A 15,629-nucleotide genomic window follows, 5' to 3' on the forward strand; every position below is an offset into this window, starting at 1 on the left:
AAAAGTGTTCGGAGACAGGGGTTCTTCTGAGGAAGGGGGTGGGGGTGAGCGGATATGGAATGGTTTTTATTGATTTGATTTATATATTCTTCTTCTGCATAACAATATAATATGGTAACACAAATATAACAATGAAGCTTTGACAATAAATCAGATTAATTCAATATTGAACTTTGTAAGCAAAATGCTTGAGAATATGACAAACCAATATATATTACACTTTGAACCATACTGAATGGGTAGATTTTTTGTTATAACAAGTATACTTAGACACCCCAAGTTACCAATAATGCATATAGCATTTCCATTTATTTGAAAGCAGGATAAAAGAGCATTGTACATTAAATGCCTTGTACAATGCCGGGCAGAGGTGCCGCGGCCGGGAATCGAACCCGGACTTTCTATGTATAGCCAGGCGCCTTATACCACTCGGCCACGGCACCTTCATGGATGACAAAGAACGATCGAAATAGTAATTTGAAAAATCGAAGAAAAACGGTTCCAATAATATCGATACTCATGATATAAAAGACGTGTACATTGCATAATTTTAACGAGTCATTGATTTTTGTTTTGGTACCAACAAACATGCATGAAATTTGGGTGCGTAGAAATAGTGTTTGCATGGTGTTTAAAAGGGGGGGGGGTGGAGACTAAATGTGCTAAAAATCAAATATCTTCAAGACTGACTTGAATCTATAGAGATATATTACTAGTTGTTATTAGTATATATCTCTATGCTTGGATCATAGACCGAGGTGTTTGATAATCGGCTGTAAAGCCTGGGCACAACTTTCATGCACCCCTTATCTTTAACGTTATATTTTTTTCAGATCACATCTTATTTTTAATTATGGTGATATTCGTGAGAAAGGTATGCTAACAGTGACAATAAAAAATTGGGGGAAAAATATGGCAGATCCAAGTTTAACCATGTAGCAGAAACCCGGGGTACTTTGAAATACAAACAATAAGAACAAAGGGAAAATAAAAAATGGGGTCCCTGTTTTTTTTTTTTTTTTGGAGGGGTGGGGGGTAACCTGCAGATCAGATTTTATCTTCAAAGTGATGATTCACCGAGGAGGTGGTAAACTCTTAGGGGTGACTAATCCAAAATTCATATCTTCTTCATCTTGCATGGCTAGGCACCGTTAATGTGCCTGGATCATATGTGGATATGTCAATGGAAGTCTATTGGATAGGCCAATTCGCGGAGACGAATTGGATGATCTTCTGGGAGTTCACATCCCTGGGTATCTGTCAGCAACTGAATTGTGAAACTTGATTCCGTTTTAAGATACTTTAACAGAGAGAGGGAGAGACAGGCAGACAGAAATACACACCAACCCCACCCCCTCACACACATACACACATACACACATCGTCGTTTTAATTGACAGTCGGAGACTCACTTATCATTAATCGCCAAAGTGGGGACAGCGTTTGTGGTCTCATAAACTAAAACTTTAAATTTAATCCACTAACCGGGCTCATTTTCGGACATAATAGTCCGCGAACCACAGACGCATCATATCGCCATACACATACAACTTGAGTTTAATTTTCAAATCAAGTTTTTGTTGGGGTGGACTTGTCCTTTAATACGGTTATCTGGACCAGGGATGTTTCGAATGTAGAACGTCCCCGGTTGATGGGCAAAATGCAACACAATATAGAAAAATATTGTTCATTGCAAATTTGCACGCACACGCCGACCCACATCACGCAAAGAGAGCGAAGGCATGGAAGGGGTGGAATGGAACAATTAAACGTATACGAAACAAGGAGTTGCATGAGGAGAAGAAAATATAGCATTGTTGAGAAACAGTCGATAAGGTACTCGATGCTATGCCAAGAAAACATCTGCAAGCCTGTGTTGTCGTGATTAACTAAAGTATTATACACTCACTAACAGAGTGCCATAATTTTTCTTTTATTTCTGTTTAGTAAGTTCATTCAAAAAGGGCTATTTTCACTATACGCCTTAACCAATAATGTATAATTCCTATATTGCAATGTGGAATTTTCCAAGAAAGTACTTGATTTCATGTTTTCTAACCAGAGAGCCTCGTAAACATGATTATTCATCTGACTCAAAAGATTGCAAACATTTCATTTTTTGTTAAAATTACATTATAGTCATGAGTCAAAACATGTTTCCATGTTTCATGTGATATGCACTAGGTAGTAAACATTACGAAATTTAAAGCAAATAATCTGTCTCGTCGACTTCCTTTCCAAAATTTTCTCTCTGATTCCAACAAATACCCGCAAGCCCCCTGGAGAACTTTCCGCTCAAATCGCAAAGTATTACCCCCGAATCTGATCATTAGCCCCACACCTTGAGTTTTATGTTAGTGTTATAAATATAGCGAGCGAGCGCGTCAAATAGTCTTGTCGGATTAGAACCACCATCACAAACACCCTCACGTAATAGTTTCACACCCACAGCAAATACTTTCTCACTTTGACTCGACATGCTAACGACACAAGTCTCCAAACTCAAAATACTTCACTGTTTTACTGATGAGCATGCATCACTCATTTTTACTTTTCTCAACAGTTCCTATGAAAGGAAAAATAAGATTACCCCCTTTCGGATGTGGCTCCCTATTACGATGATTAACAGGGGTGCATTTTTGTTCCGCCTTTGTACCCCTTTATCGAGTTTTCAACCCCATGCATTTATCATCGCTTGGATTATCCTCCTGACATAATTTGGAAGATCATCCCAACTTCCTGAACAACTGACTTTGTCATTTTACAACAATTTGTCGATAATTTGACAGGACTATATAAAATCAACTAGTCATACCTGTGAAATTTCTTCCATGACTACATCTTTAAGTACACACATAGTTTAAGACTTACCTTTAAGATTTTGAAGTGTCGAAATACTTTTATAAAATTGAACGCGCTTGTTATTTTGAAAGGGGACAAGGATTTATACATACAATCTAAATTTGACTTTATGACTTACAAATGATATCTATAGGTACTAACATTTCTACAATCTCTGCTTTATTTTTAATGCCTCATTACACCATTTCTTTTTTTTTTAAATTATGTATCCAAGATTTATTGCCAATTTACCTCAGTCCTTATTATGTACCATTTTTGAAATATTGTTGTATTGTAACCTTTAACCGTTCATTTGACACATGAGAAATAATAAAGCTTGAACTTAACTGAACTGAAAAAAAGATTATCTAAATGTGACGTCACCCCTCCCCTCCCCACACACACACCCACACACACACACCTGAATAACAGGGGTACTATAGACCTCTATTTTTTCTTCCTTCTTCTCATTCCCCTTTCTTCGTCTTTTTCTTAGTTATTCTCATTTTTTTAACTTGAAAAATAAAAGGGACAATCAGTCCATGCCCCCCCCCCCCGTCACAGCGTCGCCAGACCGACAGTGTTCAAAAGACTTGAACACGTTTTATTGGAAATATGAACACCATCTTTATTTCCGATATGATACCATTGGTTCCTTGTCATCAAACGTTTAATTCAACACCTATACACGTTTAGGATAAAGATGGTTAACACTTCATTAGCGCTTACGTTTATCATGTTTATAAACACCTAAATGCTAAAAATAAAACTCTTCGGAAAAACATGAATGTGCATTATCTAACATAGGATTTCATGATAAGAAATTAAAGCGTTCTCAGATAGTCAGCGCGCTCCTCTGATTTCGAAAATTAATAACTTATCCAAAAGAAAGTTAACATCATTTTCGAGATAGCTTCGTTTTTCTCAAATTCTTCCAAACCACTATACCGCATTTGAAATTCGGCCAAATTTGTTTTTATGATACTGTTCAAAAAAATAAAATGGAATTTGTTGAGTTTAGTTCATTTATCGCTTTGGTATCAGTCAACAGTTTATTGATGCTCTGCAAATGCATATGGGTAGGATTGCATGCATAATCGTTAACCTCCTGAAATCTCGGAAACATAATATAGTTCATCACCCTTTTTCTACAAATTGTAGGGCATATCAATGTCACTATTGAGTTGTCAATTAAATCATTATCTCTCGGAATTTAAGGGGTGGACTGTTTTGAATAAAAGGCGATGAAACAAGGAATTCGAGGGATATCAGGTTTACTTTCTTTTGACTCATTTGCTACAGGGTATATCCCTCCGCAGCCCGTGCGTCGTCTGCTAAATCTTCGGTGTAATGAGAGGTGTCAGATTGCACCGTGAAGTAGTTCCGGATGATAATCTCATTAAATCGACGTGTCGCGATTAATATTGAGATTCGTTAAATACTGATGTAATCAGATATACCGTGTATGTACCCTTCCTGCATGGTACCATAGCAGCAATTAGTTCTTCAGGCAAAATATGTCGATTTGAACATTTCATAAATTATTATCCCTCTTCTTAAAGTGTAATTTCTGCACAAGAAGGGGGCATTAAGTGAGGTGGTCATCATGGGAGATTCCATGCGAAAAAGTTGCAAAACAGTTGGCAAACAGTTTTTTTTCATGTCGAAAACAGATTTTCTTGTTATTTTCGCAGTTACATTTGCAAGCGTTTGAATATTCGTCAGAAAAGTCGGCAAATAAAAAAATACTAGAATTGCTGCATTAGTCACCCAGTGACAAATGAATCCCCGCATCGTTTTCAATGATATAACTCACCAAACTCATACACATTTTTTTATGTTTATAAGACTCTTAAATATAATTACCCGGTACTTCAAATTTTATACTAGTATCCTAGCATCAATTAATTGAGGGCTAAGGGAACGAAATTATGAAAATCTTGAACACTATACACTTGAAATAAAAGAAGTTCCTGCAGCAGAGTCTCGAGAACACCTGTAATCTTACCAGATTGCTTAATCTTACAGGACATTGGCATTTTGTGTATGGAATCTTACAAATTTCCTTAAATAAAACACAATTTTCCCTTTTTAAACAGACCTATTCTGTTAAATTGCAGAAAATTCCTGTTTTATGAATTTACAGAATGATTCTGTTAATGCTTTCTGCAACTTTTTCCCCTGTAAAATCAGGGTTTTTTAACAGTATAGATGAAGAGATGAAATTAATGCGATATGGTATACTTACGAAGTACGGCAGTGAACTGACACACAAAAGAAACACCTATGAAAGAATGAGAAGAGTATGGTAAATCGAGAGTTCGGATACAAAATGAAATATTATATAATTATGCCAATTTCGAAAATTAACTTTAGAGTTTAATGCTTTATCGAATAGATGCATATTAGAATTTAAAAAAATAAATCATTTATTTAGACTGAGTTGCATATACGTTTAGTGACATCATGAATTTGAATTAAGAAACTATTTGCGCATGAGCAGATACTGCATTGGCCAATTAAAAAAGCATTTGTGAGGACTGCTATATATACCCTGTCTATATTATGTGAAAAAATCGTAACATCGCTGTCCGTTTGTGCCCCGGTGGTACATTATTTGATATTATTCTTTAGATGTGCTAGAAAGTGAGGTATTTCATTTCAAGAGGACCGAAAAAAAAACTTTTAAAATCTAATGATAACCCCCAACATGCCAAAAATGCTTTAACCGAAAATACTGAATGCTCCTTACCACATTCAAGATAGAGATCGTATCCCCTATTTGTTCGAATCCTGCAAAAACCCTGAAAGGAAAATAATAATAAAGGACTGTATAACGTGATGAAATCACTGACAATTTTCAAAGAGCTGTATCGTTAAAAATACACAAAATAGTATTGTGAGATCATACATTTTAGTGGATACCTTGAATTATATATTGGCATGACATTGTTTATGGTTCCAACCTTTTATTTCTTTTTTTTTGTCTAGCTTTTCAAATAATTTTAAAGGTATTATCGATTATTATTTTCTTTTCATTTCCTTTTCAACCTTTTCATATATCGACATTATAAGTCATCAAATTTTAAATGATAGACCAATAGAAATAAATGGGAAATAAAAGAAATTTGAACCTCTAATTCATCAAATAATTGAGGTTAGGGAGTTTTGCCCCTTCGAAGTATGGGGGTCAAACACACAGTGAATCTAAAAACAAAGAGTAATATTTTACCACGTATTGGGTAGAAAGGGAACATGCACGTTGGCTAGGTAATTTTTCCCCAATATTGGGCAAAATGCAAATCTCAACGCAAGATTGCGTAAAATTTGCAAAATATTTGATATCTTTTTACCCAACAAGCATGCATGTTTCCATTTCATCCATTATTGGGTAAACTTATTTTAGAGTGAAGGTATTTATCAGAAAATTTGTACAGTTTCGTCTTCAGTTTCAGAGCTGACGTAACTTGTAAATATGTCGTTTGTCCAGAGTAAAGACTTTAAAAGCGCTGCTTAAAATTTCAAGCACGTTGTTTAAGTCTGTCACTCTAACAACTATCTTTTAAACATTTTTAAACAGGTTGTTTAAAAATTTTAAACTATTACAAAAAACTTGTTGTTAAAATGACAGGCTTAAACAGTTTTCTATTCTCTTTTCGTTTTGGTGAAGGACGAAACTACAGTAATCAAGCATGAATTTTCGACAAAGACTCCATGGTTGTTCTTTGTCGTAAAAAGCATTTGACAAAATATTATATCCGTTTATGAAACCTCCATACGCCGTGGAGCAAAAAAATATGTTATAACCCTCATCATAGGTAAAATGATGAAATATCCCTGTTATAACCGACATCACAGGTAAAAATCTTGCACCCCAATCTTTCCACATCACCAAACGAAACGTGTCAAGGGCATAATCAGCCTGTTTTCCCGTTCTGGAAATCTCACTGATCAAAACACATATCCTCTGAAAAGTGATAATCCTATTTAATCGAGGTTTTCCTTTATCATCTGAGTAATTAATAATCAAAGTCAATTAAGAGCTGTGTCAATCAAAGTAAACAAATACTAGAGCATTGTGGTTTATTTATCGATACTAGGACTAAGTACAGGACAATATTAGTACTTTTTAAATTATTAATCAGGGTTCCCTTTAACAATTCCATTTCCGATTAATTTCAAATATGAAAGAACCTCTGTGATTGGTTCAAGGATAGTGTTTTGGACAAAGTGCAAATGCAACGATGAGTTTAATTGGTCACTTAGCTTTAAGAGATTGATTGCAAACACTTTATGTTCCGGAGCCCAGATATCCATGCAGCTAAAAAAAGCATTGTATAAAATTGTAAAAATATTTCCCTTCAGTTGGATCTAATAGTAGCTTTTTAAAACGATAACCATTGCATTTTAAGCATTTAGACCTTATTGGTGAGTAGGATATCAACGAGAACTTCATAATATTTTGACTTAGTTCTGGATTATTAAATGCTACTAAACCATATTTCTTTAGGCAGTGGCGTAATGATAAAAAATATGAGGATGCACATCATGTGATCATGTATGTGATTTTTTTTTCTAAGAAGATGGGAGCGAGCAAAATTTGAATTTTTAAAAGAAAGTCTTTGTTTATTAAATATATTTTGACAAAATATTAAACAAAAATCATATTTTTCCTTTCTTATTCTTCTTTTCTCCCTTTTCCTTTTCTTTACTTGGCAGTCTATTTTTTTTTTTGGGGGGGGCTAACCCCCCCCCCCCCCTCTGAACGCAAATGTCTATAGCCTATAAATCAGGTATTATCTAATTTTATTCCCAGATGATAATATATATTTTAATTTCTTATAAATTGTAACTATAATACGTGATACTTACCAGCAATGTTGTTGCCATACAGATAGTAGCATGATGTACGATCCAGCGTAAACCACGATGTTGGCGAACTCTTGGGCAAGGATGTCTCTCAAATCCTTTGGGGGAAACATTTACAAACTTAGTTTAAAGAATAATGTGCTGAATTTGGTACTTTTAAGGAGATATTATACTGACTTATATGAATTAATTTAAGAATGTTAAAAACTATATCGTAAACGCTTAACATCCTTAAGGTTCTAAAAAAAAACACGTGATACACTATATTGAACACCAAAGATGTTGTCCTTTATTAATTACACCAAAGCGTTGAAAACCGGCATTATGAAGGCATATCGTGAGCTAAGTGCCGAATTCAGCACTTTATTGCGCAGTCATGGTATGATGACAAAATTGACCGCTTGATGATGATGATGATGACATGGATAAGGCGGACAAGGAGGAGGAGAAGGACGATGGGGAAAATGAGAGTGTTGGTGATGGTGGTGATGATGATAATGATGATGATGATGATGGAGATGATGTTAATGCAAATTATGACAATAGTTGACTGGCTGATATAAAGAATAAATGAACAAATGAATTGATATAGATGAATGAGTTAATAAAGTTAGCATGAATTAATGAAAAATAAAGGAATGAAAGAATGGAAGGATCGATGAAAAAACGAACGGGTGAATAGGGGATTATTTTTTTGAATAAATCAATCATTGAAGTGGCAAATGAATAAATGATTTGATAAATGATGGATGAATGACTAACTTAAATGCATGAACTACGTATACCAATGAATGAATGAATGAATGAAAGAATCTGATGAATTATTGAAGAAAAATCTGAATAGATAAATAAGAATCAATCACTTCTTACAACCGTTTAACTTGTATAGAGGTGTTGTGGCTCAGTGAATAAGTCTCCGACCTTGAACCACAAGGTCCGGGGTTCGAATCTCTGTGTGATTGACAACATCTGTTACTTAACATCTTCATACGATGCCACATAAGATTCCCAAACATTGTTTTAGTACCACGGATTAGTTTTTATGCGACTTTTTCGAATATGTGCGAGATGGGAACAAGAATCACGCATACATTCGTAATTCCGAAGCTTCGTTATTCCGAAGGTTCGGATATTCCGAAGGTTCGTTATTCCGAAGAATCGTAATTGCGAAGGTTCGTAAGTCCGAAAACAAAATGAGGTTCGTAATTCCGAAGGTTCGTTAATCCGAAAACGAAATGAGGTCCGTAATTCCGAAGGTTCGTTAGTCCGAAAACGTAATGATTAACGAACCTTATTTCGTTTTCGGACTAACGAACCTTCGGAACAACGAACCTTATTTCGGTTTCGGATTAAGGAACCTTCGGAACAACGAGCCTTATTTCGTTTTCGGATTAAGGAAACTTCGGAACATCGAACCTTATTTGGTTTTCGGATTATCGAACCTTCAGAATAACGAACCTTCGGAATAACGCCACAAAATAAATGTTCGGATTAACGAAACCTACGTTTTCGGATTAACGAACATCGAGGTTTAGGCAATTTACGTGTTTCGGAATTACAAACCTTCGGAATTACGAAGTGTAACCAAACCATCATATTTGCCAACTCACCTCTGCTACTTCATAATGGTTCGTTGAGGTCGCTAATGGAAATATCTGTAAAAAGAGAAATGAAGATATAGAATTTTAATTATGTTCTCAGGGATGTAAAAACTATGACACAATTATCAAATAATCCTATCAGTGATCTAAGCCTCATACATGTGAGAAGTGTATTCAGAAGCACATTTGCCAGTAGTATTAGTATTAGTATAGTAGTAGTAGTAGTAGTAGTAGTAGTAGTAGTAGTAGTAGTAGTAGTAGTAGAAGTAGTAGTAGTAGTATTGTAGAAGTATATAGAACTAGAACTAGAAGTAGTAGTAGTAGCACTAGAAGTAGTAGTAGTAGTAGTAGTAGTAGTAGTAGTAGTAGTAGTAGTAGTAGTAGTAGTAGTAGAAGTAGTAGTAGTAGTAGTGATAGTAGTAGTAATAGTAGTAGTAGTAGTAGTAATAGTAGTAGTAAAATTAGCAACAGAAGTTGTCGTCTCATCATTGAATAATAATAATGTCATAAAAATTATATTCAAAATGTCATAAATATGATGGTAATTATGCTAATCTTCATAATGATAATAACTATGATTAAAATGAAATCGTATACCACCTCTTATGCGAGGTTCAATGGCGAATTCCAATGACATTGCAATATCAAACCAGTTAGAATAAATAAATACTGTCATGGATCTACTGGCTCTGGAATTATATGGGATAAGGCGTTGCGGAAAGCATGCACTGCGAAGATTTCCCAATACTTTGCAACTTTCTTCATCATGTTCATATTCTCGTCTAAAGCTCTAATCGGACTTCTAATATTCAAATCCTTGACGATGTAAAAGCCACAAGAAAAATCTCAGGTATTCCATCACTTTATCTCCTCGTCTGTCTGCCGCAAGTTGATACCAGACCAGAAATATGGTTGGTTAAAATCTTAACAGGGCCTAACTCCACAACTTCCCCCCTCCTCGACCCCCTCTTACACCCTCTCACCCCTCAACATGAACTCGGATCCCTTAACTATAGTTTCCTGACATGATAACTGTCCTGGTACGAAGTGCTGACGTACTCCAACCTTTAAAGGGCACGCTACCCTTATGGGGTTATACCGACCGACTTGAAAGGCAAACCAATAGGATATAACCAAGAGGCGAGAGCTTGAAACTATAAGATTCATACACGAATGAAATTTATACAGATATGATATGAGGACAAGCCCTCAAAAAAATCAGGTAGACACCATTCTCGTACACAAAAGCACGCATTTAAAGGTTTGTTTTTAAAATCATGGGCAGTTGATCGATGTACGCGCTCTACAGGGTATCAAAACTGCCAAAACCTAAGGGAGGGAGGTACGTTTTGTATCCCAGGATACATACGTAACAAGGGGATATATTATATTTCATTCTACCATGAAAGTACAATTTTTGAGACATTATCAATGCTGCATTATGATACTTGTTTAGGATACCCCGGGATCAAAGAATGATGCCTGTTCAGGGTCATTTGAAAGTCCACGTGAGCATGCATGGTGTCCATCTCCTAATAACACCCCCCCCCCCCCCTCTAACCCCGGGGGCCACAAGCCTTGGGTATACACTATCAAAACCTATATTTAAGGGACAATGATGAGAACACGGTACAACCACATCCATAGACGCAATTAAAACATTCAACTCTTGGACAAATTTTGGATGAAGCGTTTAACAATGTGTTCTGTTCCATCAGCGTCAGGGTACAACACGGGACAGGCGTCTTCAAGGGGGCGAATGCACGCTAGATCTCGGTTATGAGCAACAGCCCCAAGAGTCTCCATGATACTTCCCGTTCTTGTTGTTGGATAGCACTAGCTGATAACAATCAATCAGACTTCTTGTCTTTCACAAAACGTAATATACCTGGACTCTTCTCTTCTAAATGTCACACAATACTGTTTCGAGCCCCCCCCCCATGGTCATGATGGTAATGTGTTTCAGGGTGTTGCCCTTTGCTTGAGCGTTTGCGTACCCGTTTGGTACACAGCAAAAACTGTGGTGTTAACCGGTGTACATGGAGGACCATCACACCAGTTATTTTACACCGGTGTTAAATTGGTGGTGTTAGTTTTACACCTATAGGTATTATTACAACACCTATGGTTGTTACATTTACACTCTTTGGTGTTATGTTCAATCTCTAGTGTGTTATTTTAACACCTCAGGGTGTGGTCCTAGCTCTATTAACACCAATTGGTGTCAGTTTTAGCACCACAGTTTTTACAGTGTAATAGGGCATTTTAGCAATGACTTCGCAGACGCTTTTTATAACGCAGAGAATCTATTGTCAAAAAGCCCTTCATTGACAAAACAGTCTTTGTCGAAAATCGGTGAATCAAAACAGCATGCAGTGTAGTCCTGGACTCTTGACAAACGACTTCTATTTTTTTTCTGTCCGAATCTTCGAACGGTCTGCTGTTCCAGGTTCATAAATTTTCGACGAAGACCTCTGAGGTTGACAGGCATTTTCAATATATTTTCTATGGTGTAGAATCCGTCCCGCCACGATTGCAAAAACCGGCTTATGTTGTACAAATCTCAAAAAAGAGTTGCGATTGATCGAAACGTGCACAACCACTATGGACAGTCAGCAACTGACCCCAACATCTTAAATGCATAGGTCTGTTAAAAAAAGTTTTCGAAATAACTTAATACGTGATCAGATTCTTGACAATCCGTAGTGCTCCTCCTATTTCCAATTGGGCATTGTGCAAAATTTCCTGTAGAAAAAAAGATGACATTTATGGATTTCCATAAAGTTGTGGTTGACCGGATCAATCGAAACCCGTTGTAGGATGGGGCCCCAGGACCCAATCAACCACAACTATGGAAAGTTAGCAGCCCCAACATAAAAAAGGCATATTTCTGTGAAAAAATTATGCGTGCATCGTGATCATATTCTTGAAAATCCAGGGTGCTCCTTTTTATTTCCAGAGGGACATTGTGCCAATTTCCTGTATGAAAAAATATGACATTTATGGATTCCCATATTTGAGGTTGATCGCCGGATCCACCATAAATCTGTAAAAGACGGGACCTAGACTCAATGATGGTTTGACAATGTTCTTTGACATTTCCTTGAACGCTTTATAGAAAACATTCGTCAAACAAGACAAGCAGACTTCATAGCTGACTCTTAAGAGTTACGATTGATCCAATCAATTACTATATGGAATGCCAACTACATCAACACCTAAAAAATTCATGTTTGTTCAAAATATTTTCTAGACATGATTTATATTCATAATCCATTGTTTTCTTCAAATTTTAGTGTGCTTCTCTTTGTTTACAAAGGACGATGTGCAAATTTCCTGTGGAAAAAAGTACGACATTGATAGATTTCCATATAGTTAAGGTTGATCGGATCATTTGTAACTCTTTGTAAGCGGGGCCCTTGTAACAATCTCAACTAGACTTTTTGACAATGTAAAATACCTGCTTCTCTTAGAAGCAAGGAAGCAAGAAGTTCTAACAGAATGCGTGAAGGGGCATTGCCCTTTGTACCCTGGCCTCTTGTCTGTTCAAGAAAACAAGGCATCATCAACTTGCGAGGCCTGTTGAGAATACGAGGAAACTCTTCTCAAACAAACAATCTTCATATCAAAATGTCAGAGAGGTCTGGTGATTATTATCATCTTTAGTAACTGAATAGTAATCAGCTACATTCTTTATTTTGAAAAATATAACATTATGTGCAGTGGCCTACTAAACCAAAAATTTTGAGGGGGCACAATATGACATGGGAGCCAACCTTCTCAAGTCCCGAACGAGCGAAGCGTTCGAGCAAAAAGATGGAAAACAAATGAAATAATAGATTTGTACATAACATTCAGAAATGTTTTTACTTTCATTTTCTTTCTTTTCCCCTTTTTTCTTTCTTTTTGTTTTCTTCTTCTAGGTAGTGGAACTTTCGGAGGAACCATAGCCCCCTCCCCCCTTTACACCAGTGATAAGCCCTTCTCTACAAAATACCACAAGATATCGTCTTAACGTCTACTTGGACAGGTAATGAGGTCTTCTAATGAAAGTATATTTCATAATACAAATGCACTGAGTATCACCAATTGTCAAGGATGCATGATAGTACAATCTTCAACAATCTAACACAAATATTACAAGAAATTTACATAATATTGTCTTTATTTACATTTGTCCATAAAGAGACAACGCACATCGTGCACACTTCTATACGACTGATACATTTAACTCATAAAGAAGCCTCCAACTATACATCTTTACGATTGGTAGTTCTCCAAGTTTTGTAGAATAGGAAATACATAATAAGAACAAACATTAATACAAGAACAGATCGGTAAAAATAGACAAACCTGTTATCAGATCATCGATAAATAAAACAAATGATACATGATAAATGCATCATCTTCATCAGATTCTGCAGACTTTTTGATCAGGAACTCTGCCAAGATGTATTAAGCAAATGCCTGGCGAACTCTCCGCACGTATAGAGTAGGAGTTTGCCAAGTTTTGTTAATACAAGATATAATCAGGAATTATGCTACCGGCTGTGGTTGGATGTCAGTAATAAACTTCGAATTTAAAATAACATTTTGATTTTATTTTTTATAAGATTCGTTATTGGCATAGTTTTTTCATCAATATTATTCTGATTACGAAGAGGACCCGTTAGATTTTGATAGCATGTGTCACTGGTATACCGATGGGGCTTGACGAGGCCATGGACCTCCCCAAAATCCTGACCAGGAATTGGTGAAAAAAAACAAAGTATCATCTTCTGAATCTATCACAAAACTTAGACGTTTGCACAAATAATTTGCCCAATACGAAATACCATCCCCTTCAAGTACTGGGGCTCATTAGGTCGCTGGCATGCATGATAGAGTTACATGTAGAAAGTGTCCATGACCTTACGACAGTAGAACTGCCAATATTGCTAAGATGCTAGCCCAAATTTCCTTACATTCAATCAAAGTACGATTGTATCAATCTAATTTTAAATTGGGGGCAAATGATAAACCTGGCAATGAAAATACTTGTTGGTAGTATCGAGGCTAATATTCATTTCCAAGTTGGACTTTAAGAAGGTGCGAATGAAATGGATCTTGATATCATGCGGCCATGAGCGGCGCTACATAGGCAGGAGGCGACCGATCCCGTATCGGCTATAACTTTTTAAATAGCAAAAACGGGGAAGTAGAAAAAAAAGGAAAAGGGAGAAAGAGGACAGAAAAGCCTGAACATAAGAGGTAGAGGTTATGTAACTCTATTTTCCTGTAATTCAATGTGGGGTCGCCTTGCCCGCCCCATCCCCCATGAAAATACTCTGGTACCGCCCCTCCATGCGCGAGACTTTACGATCAGGTTTTCAAATGTTGAATTAAACAACTACTGTCGCAAAACGAACCGTTAAATCGTAGCAAGGAGCTCCTTGATCGTAGTTTTGGCGGTCCAGGGGCGTTGGCGAGGGCGCAACAAAGACCTCAGATGTCACCATGGCCATACGAACTTTCCTGCCCTTACTTTTGAGAAAATTAAAAAACCGACACAAACGACAAGTTCGGACAAGTTTACTGTCCGTCTTCAGGACTTCAGGACTGTCCGTCTTCTGACTCCTGAAGACGGACAGTCAACCTGTACGAAACGTCGAGTCTCTCTACTACTGACTACTCATCATTTCTACTCGCCGACTCAAGCCAGCATCTCCTCATCAGCTCTACTTCTCAAGCTGTTCTCACTCATCAATTCCTTCTGGTTTACAGTCCTTTTCAGGACTACTTTCAAGAAAGAATACTCTACTCTCAAATCTCCACTTTCTCGCCTTTCCTTTTCTTCTCCTCTTCTATCCACTGTTTTCTATAACACTCCACATGGTGTACCGTAAACCACTTCAGAAATTGTACATACCACCATGCAAACCTTCAAACAACATCTGAGTGTAAACTTCAACTTAAACATGTTAAAGTTGTTACAGCTGGCACAATGATAAGTTAAGTTAGAGGATAAAGATGAGAGAGAGAGGGGGAGATGATAAGGTTTGAAATAAGGATGTGTATGGTTGAAGAAATGAAGGAGGAAGGAAGGAGATTATGTAGGTTAACCAAACTATAATAGAAAAATCTTAAAAACGTGTCATCGATTATCGAATGATGGGCCCCATGGGGGAGGGGGATAAAGGGGAGGAGATTGGGATTAAAGCTAAGAAGGGGCCCCAAAAATTGGGGCTTCAAAAAAATATGTAATTTCATTTTCGACACCCTGTGCCAAATGAAACAAGGATTTATTGTTTTTCTTATCAGTAATTAATCAATCCTCGG

At 36.7% G+C, this 15,629-nt stretch overlaps 1 protein-coding gene across 1 annotated transcript in view; it reads right to left on the bottom strand.

The window, feature by feature from the left end:
- Positions 1-15,629, bottom strand: part of LOC121432131 (endosomal/lysosomal potassium channel TMEM175-like) — a 33,215-nt gene that overhangs the window by 14,439 nt on the left and 3,147 nt on the right. Inside the window, exons 2-5 of the mRNA XM_041629987.1 lie at positions 9,321-9,365; positions 7,714-7,808; positions 5,594-5,645; positions 5,090-5,125 (exon numbers count right to left, since the gene is read on the bottom strand). Of these exons, the coding sequence (XP_041485921.1) occupies positions 5,090-5,125; positions 5,594-5,645; positions 7,714-7,808; positions 9,321-9,365 (228 nt within the window). The remainder of the gene's footprint in view (positions 1-5,089; positions 5,126-5,593; positions 5,646-7,713; positions 7,809-9,320; positions 9,366-15,629) is intronic.

This window comes from Lytechinus variegatus, chromosome 18 (genome assembly GCF_018143015.1).
Source record: "Lytechinus variegatus isolate NC3 chromosome 18, Lvar_3.0, whole genome shotgun sequence".
In the NCBI taxonomy this organism is placed as follows: Eukaryota; Metazoa; Echinodermata; class Echinoidea; order Temnopleuroida; family Toxopneustidae; genus Lytechinus; species Lytechinus variegatus.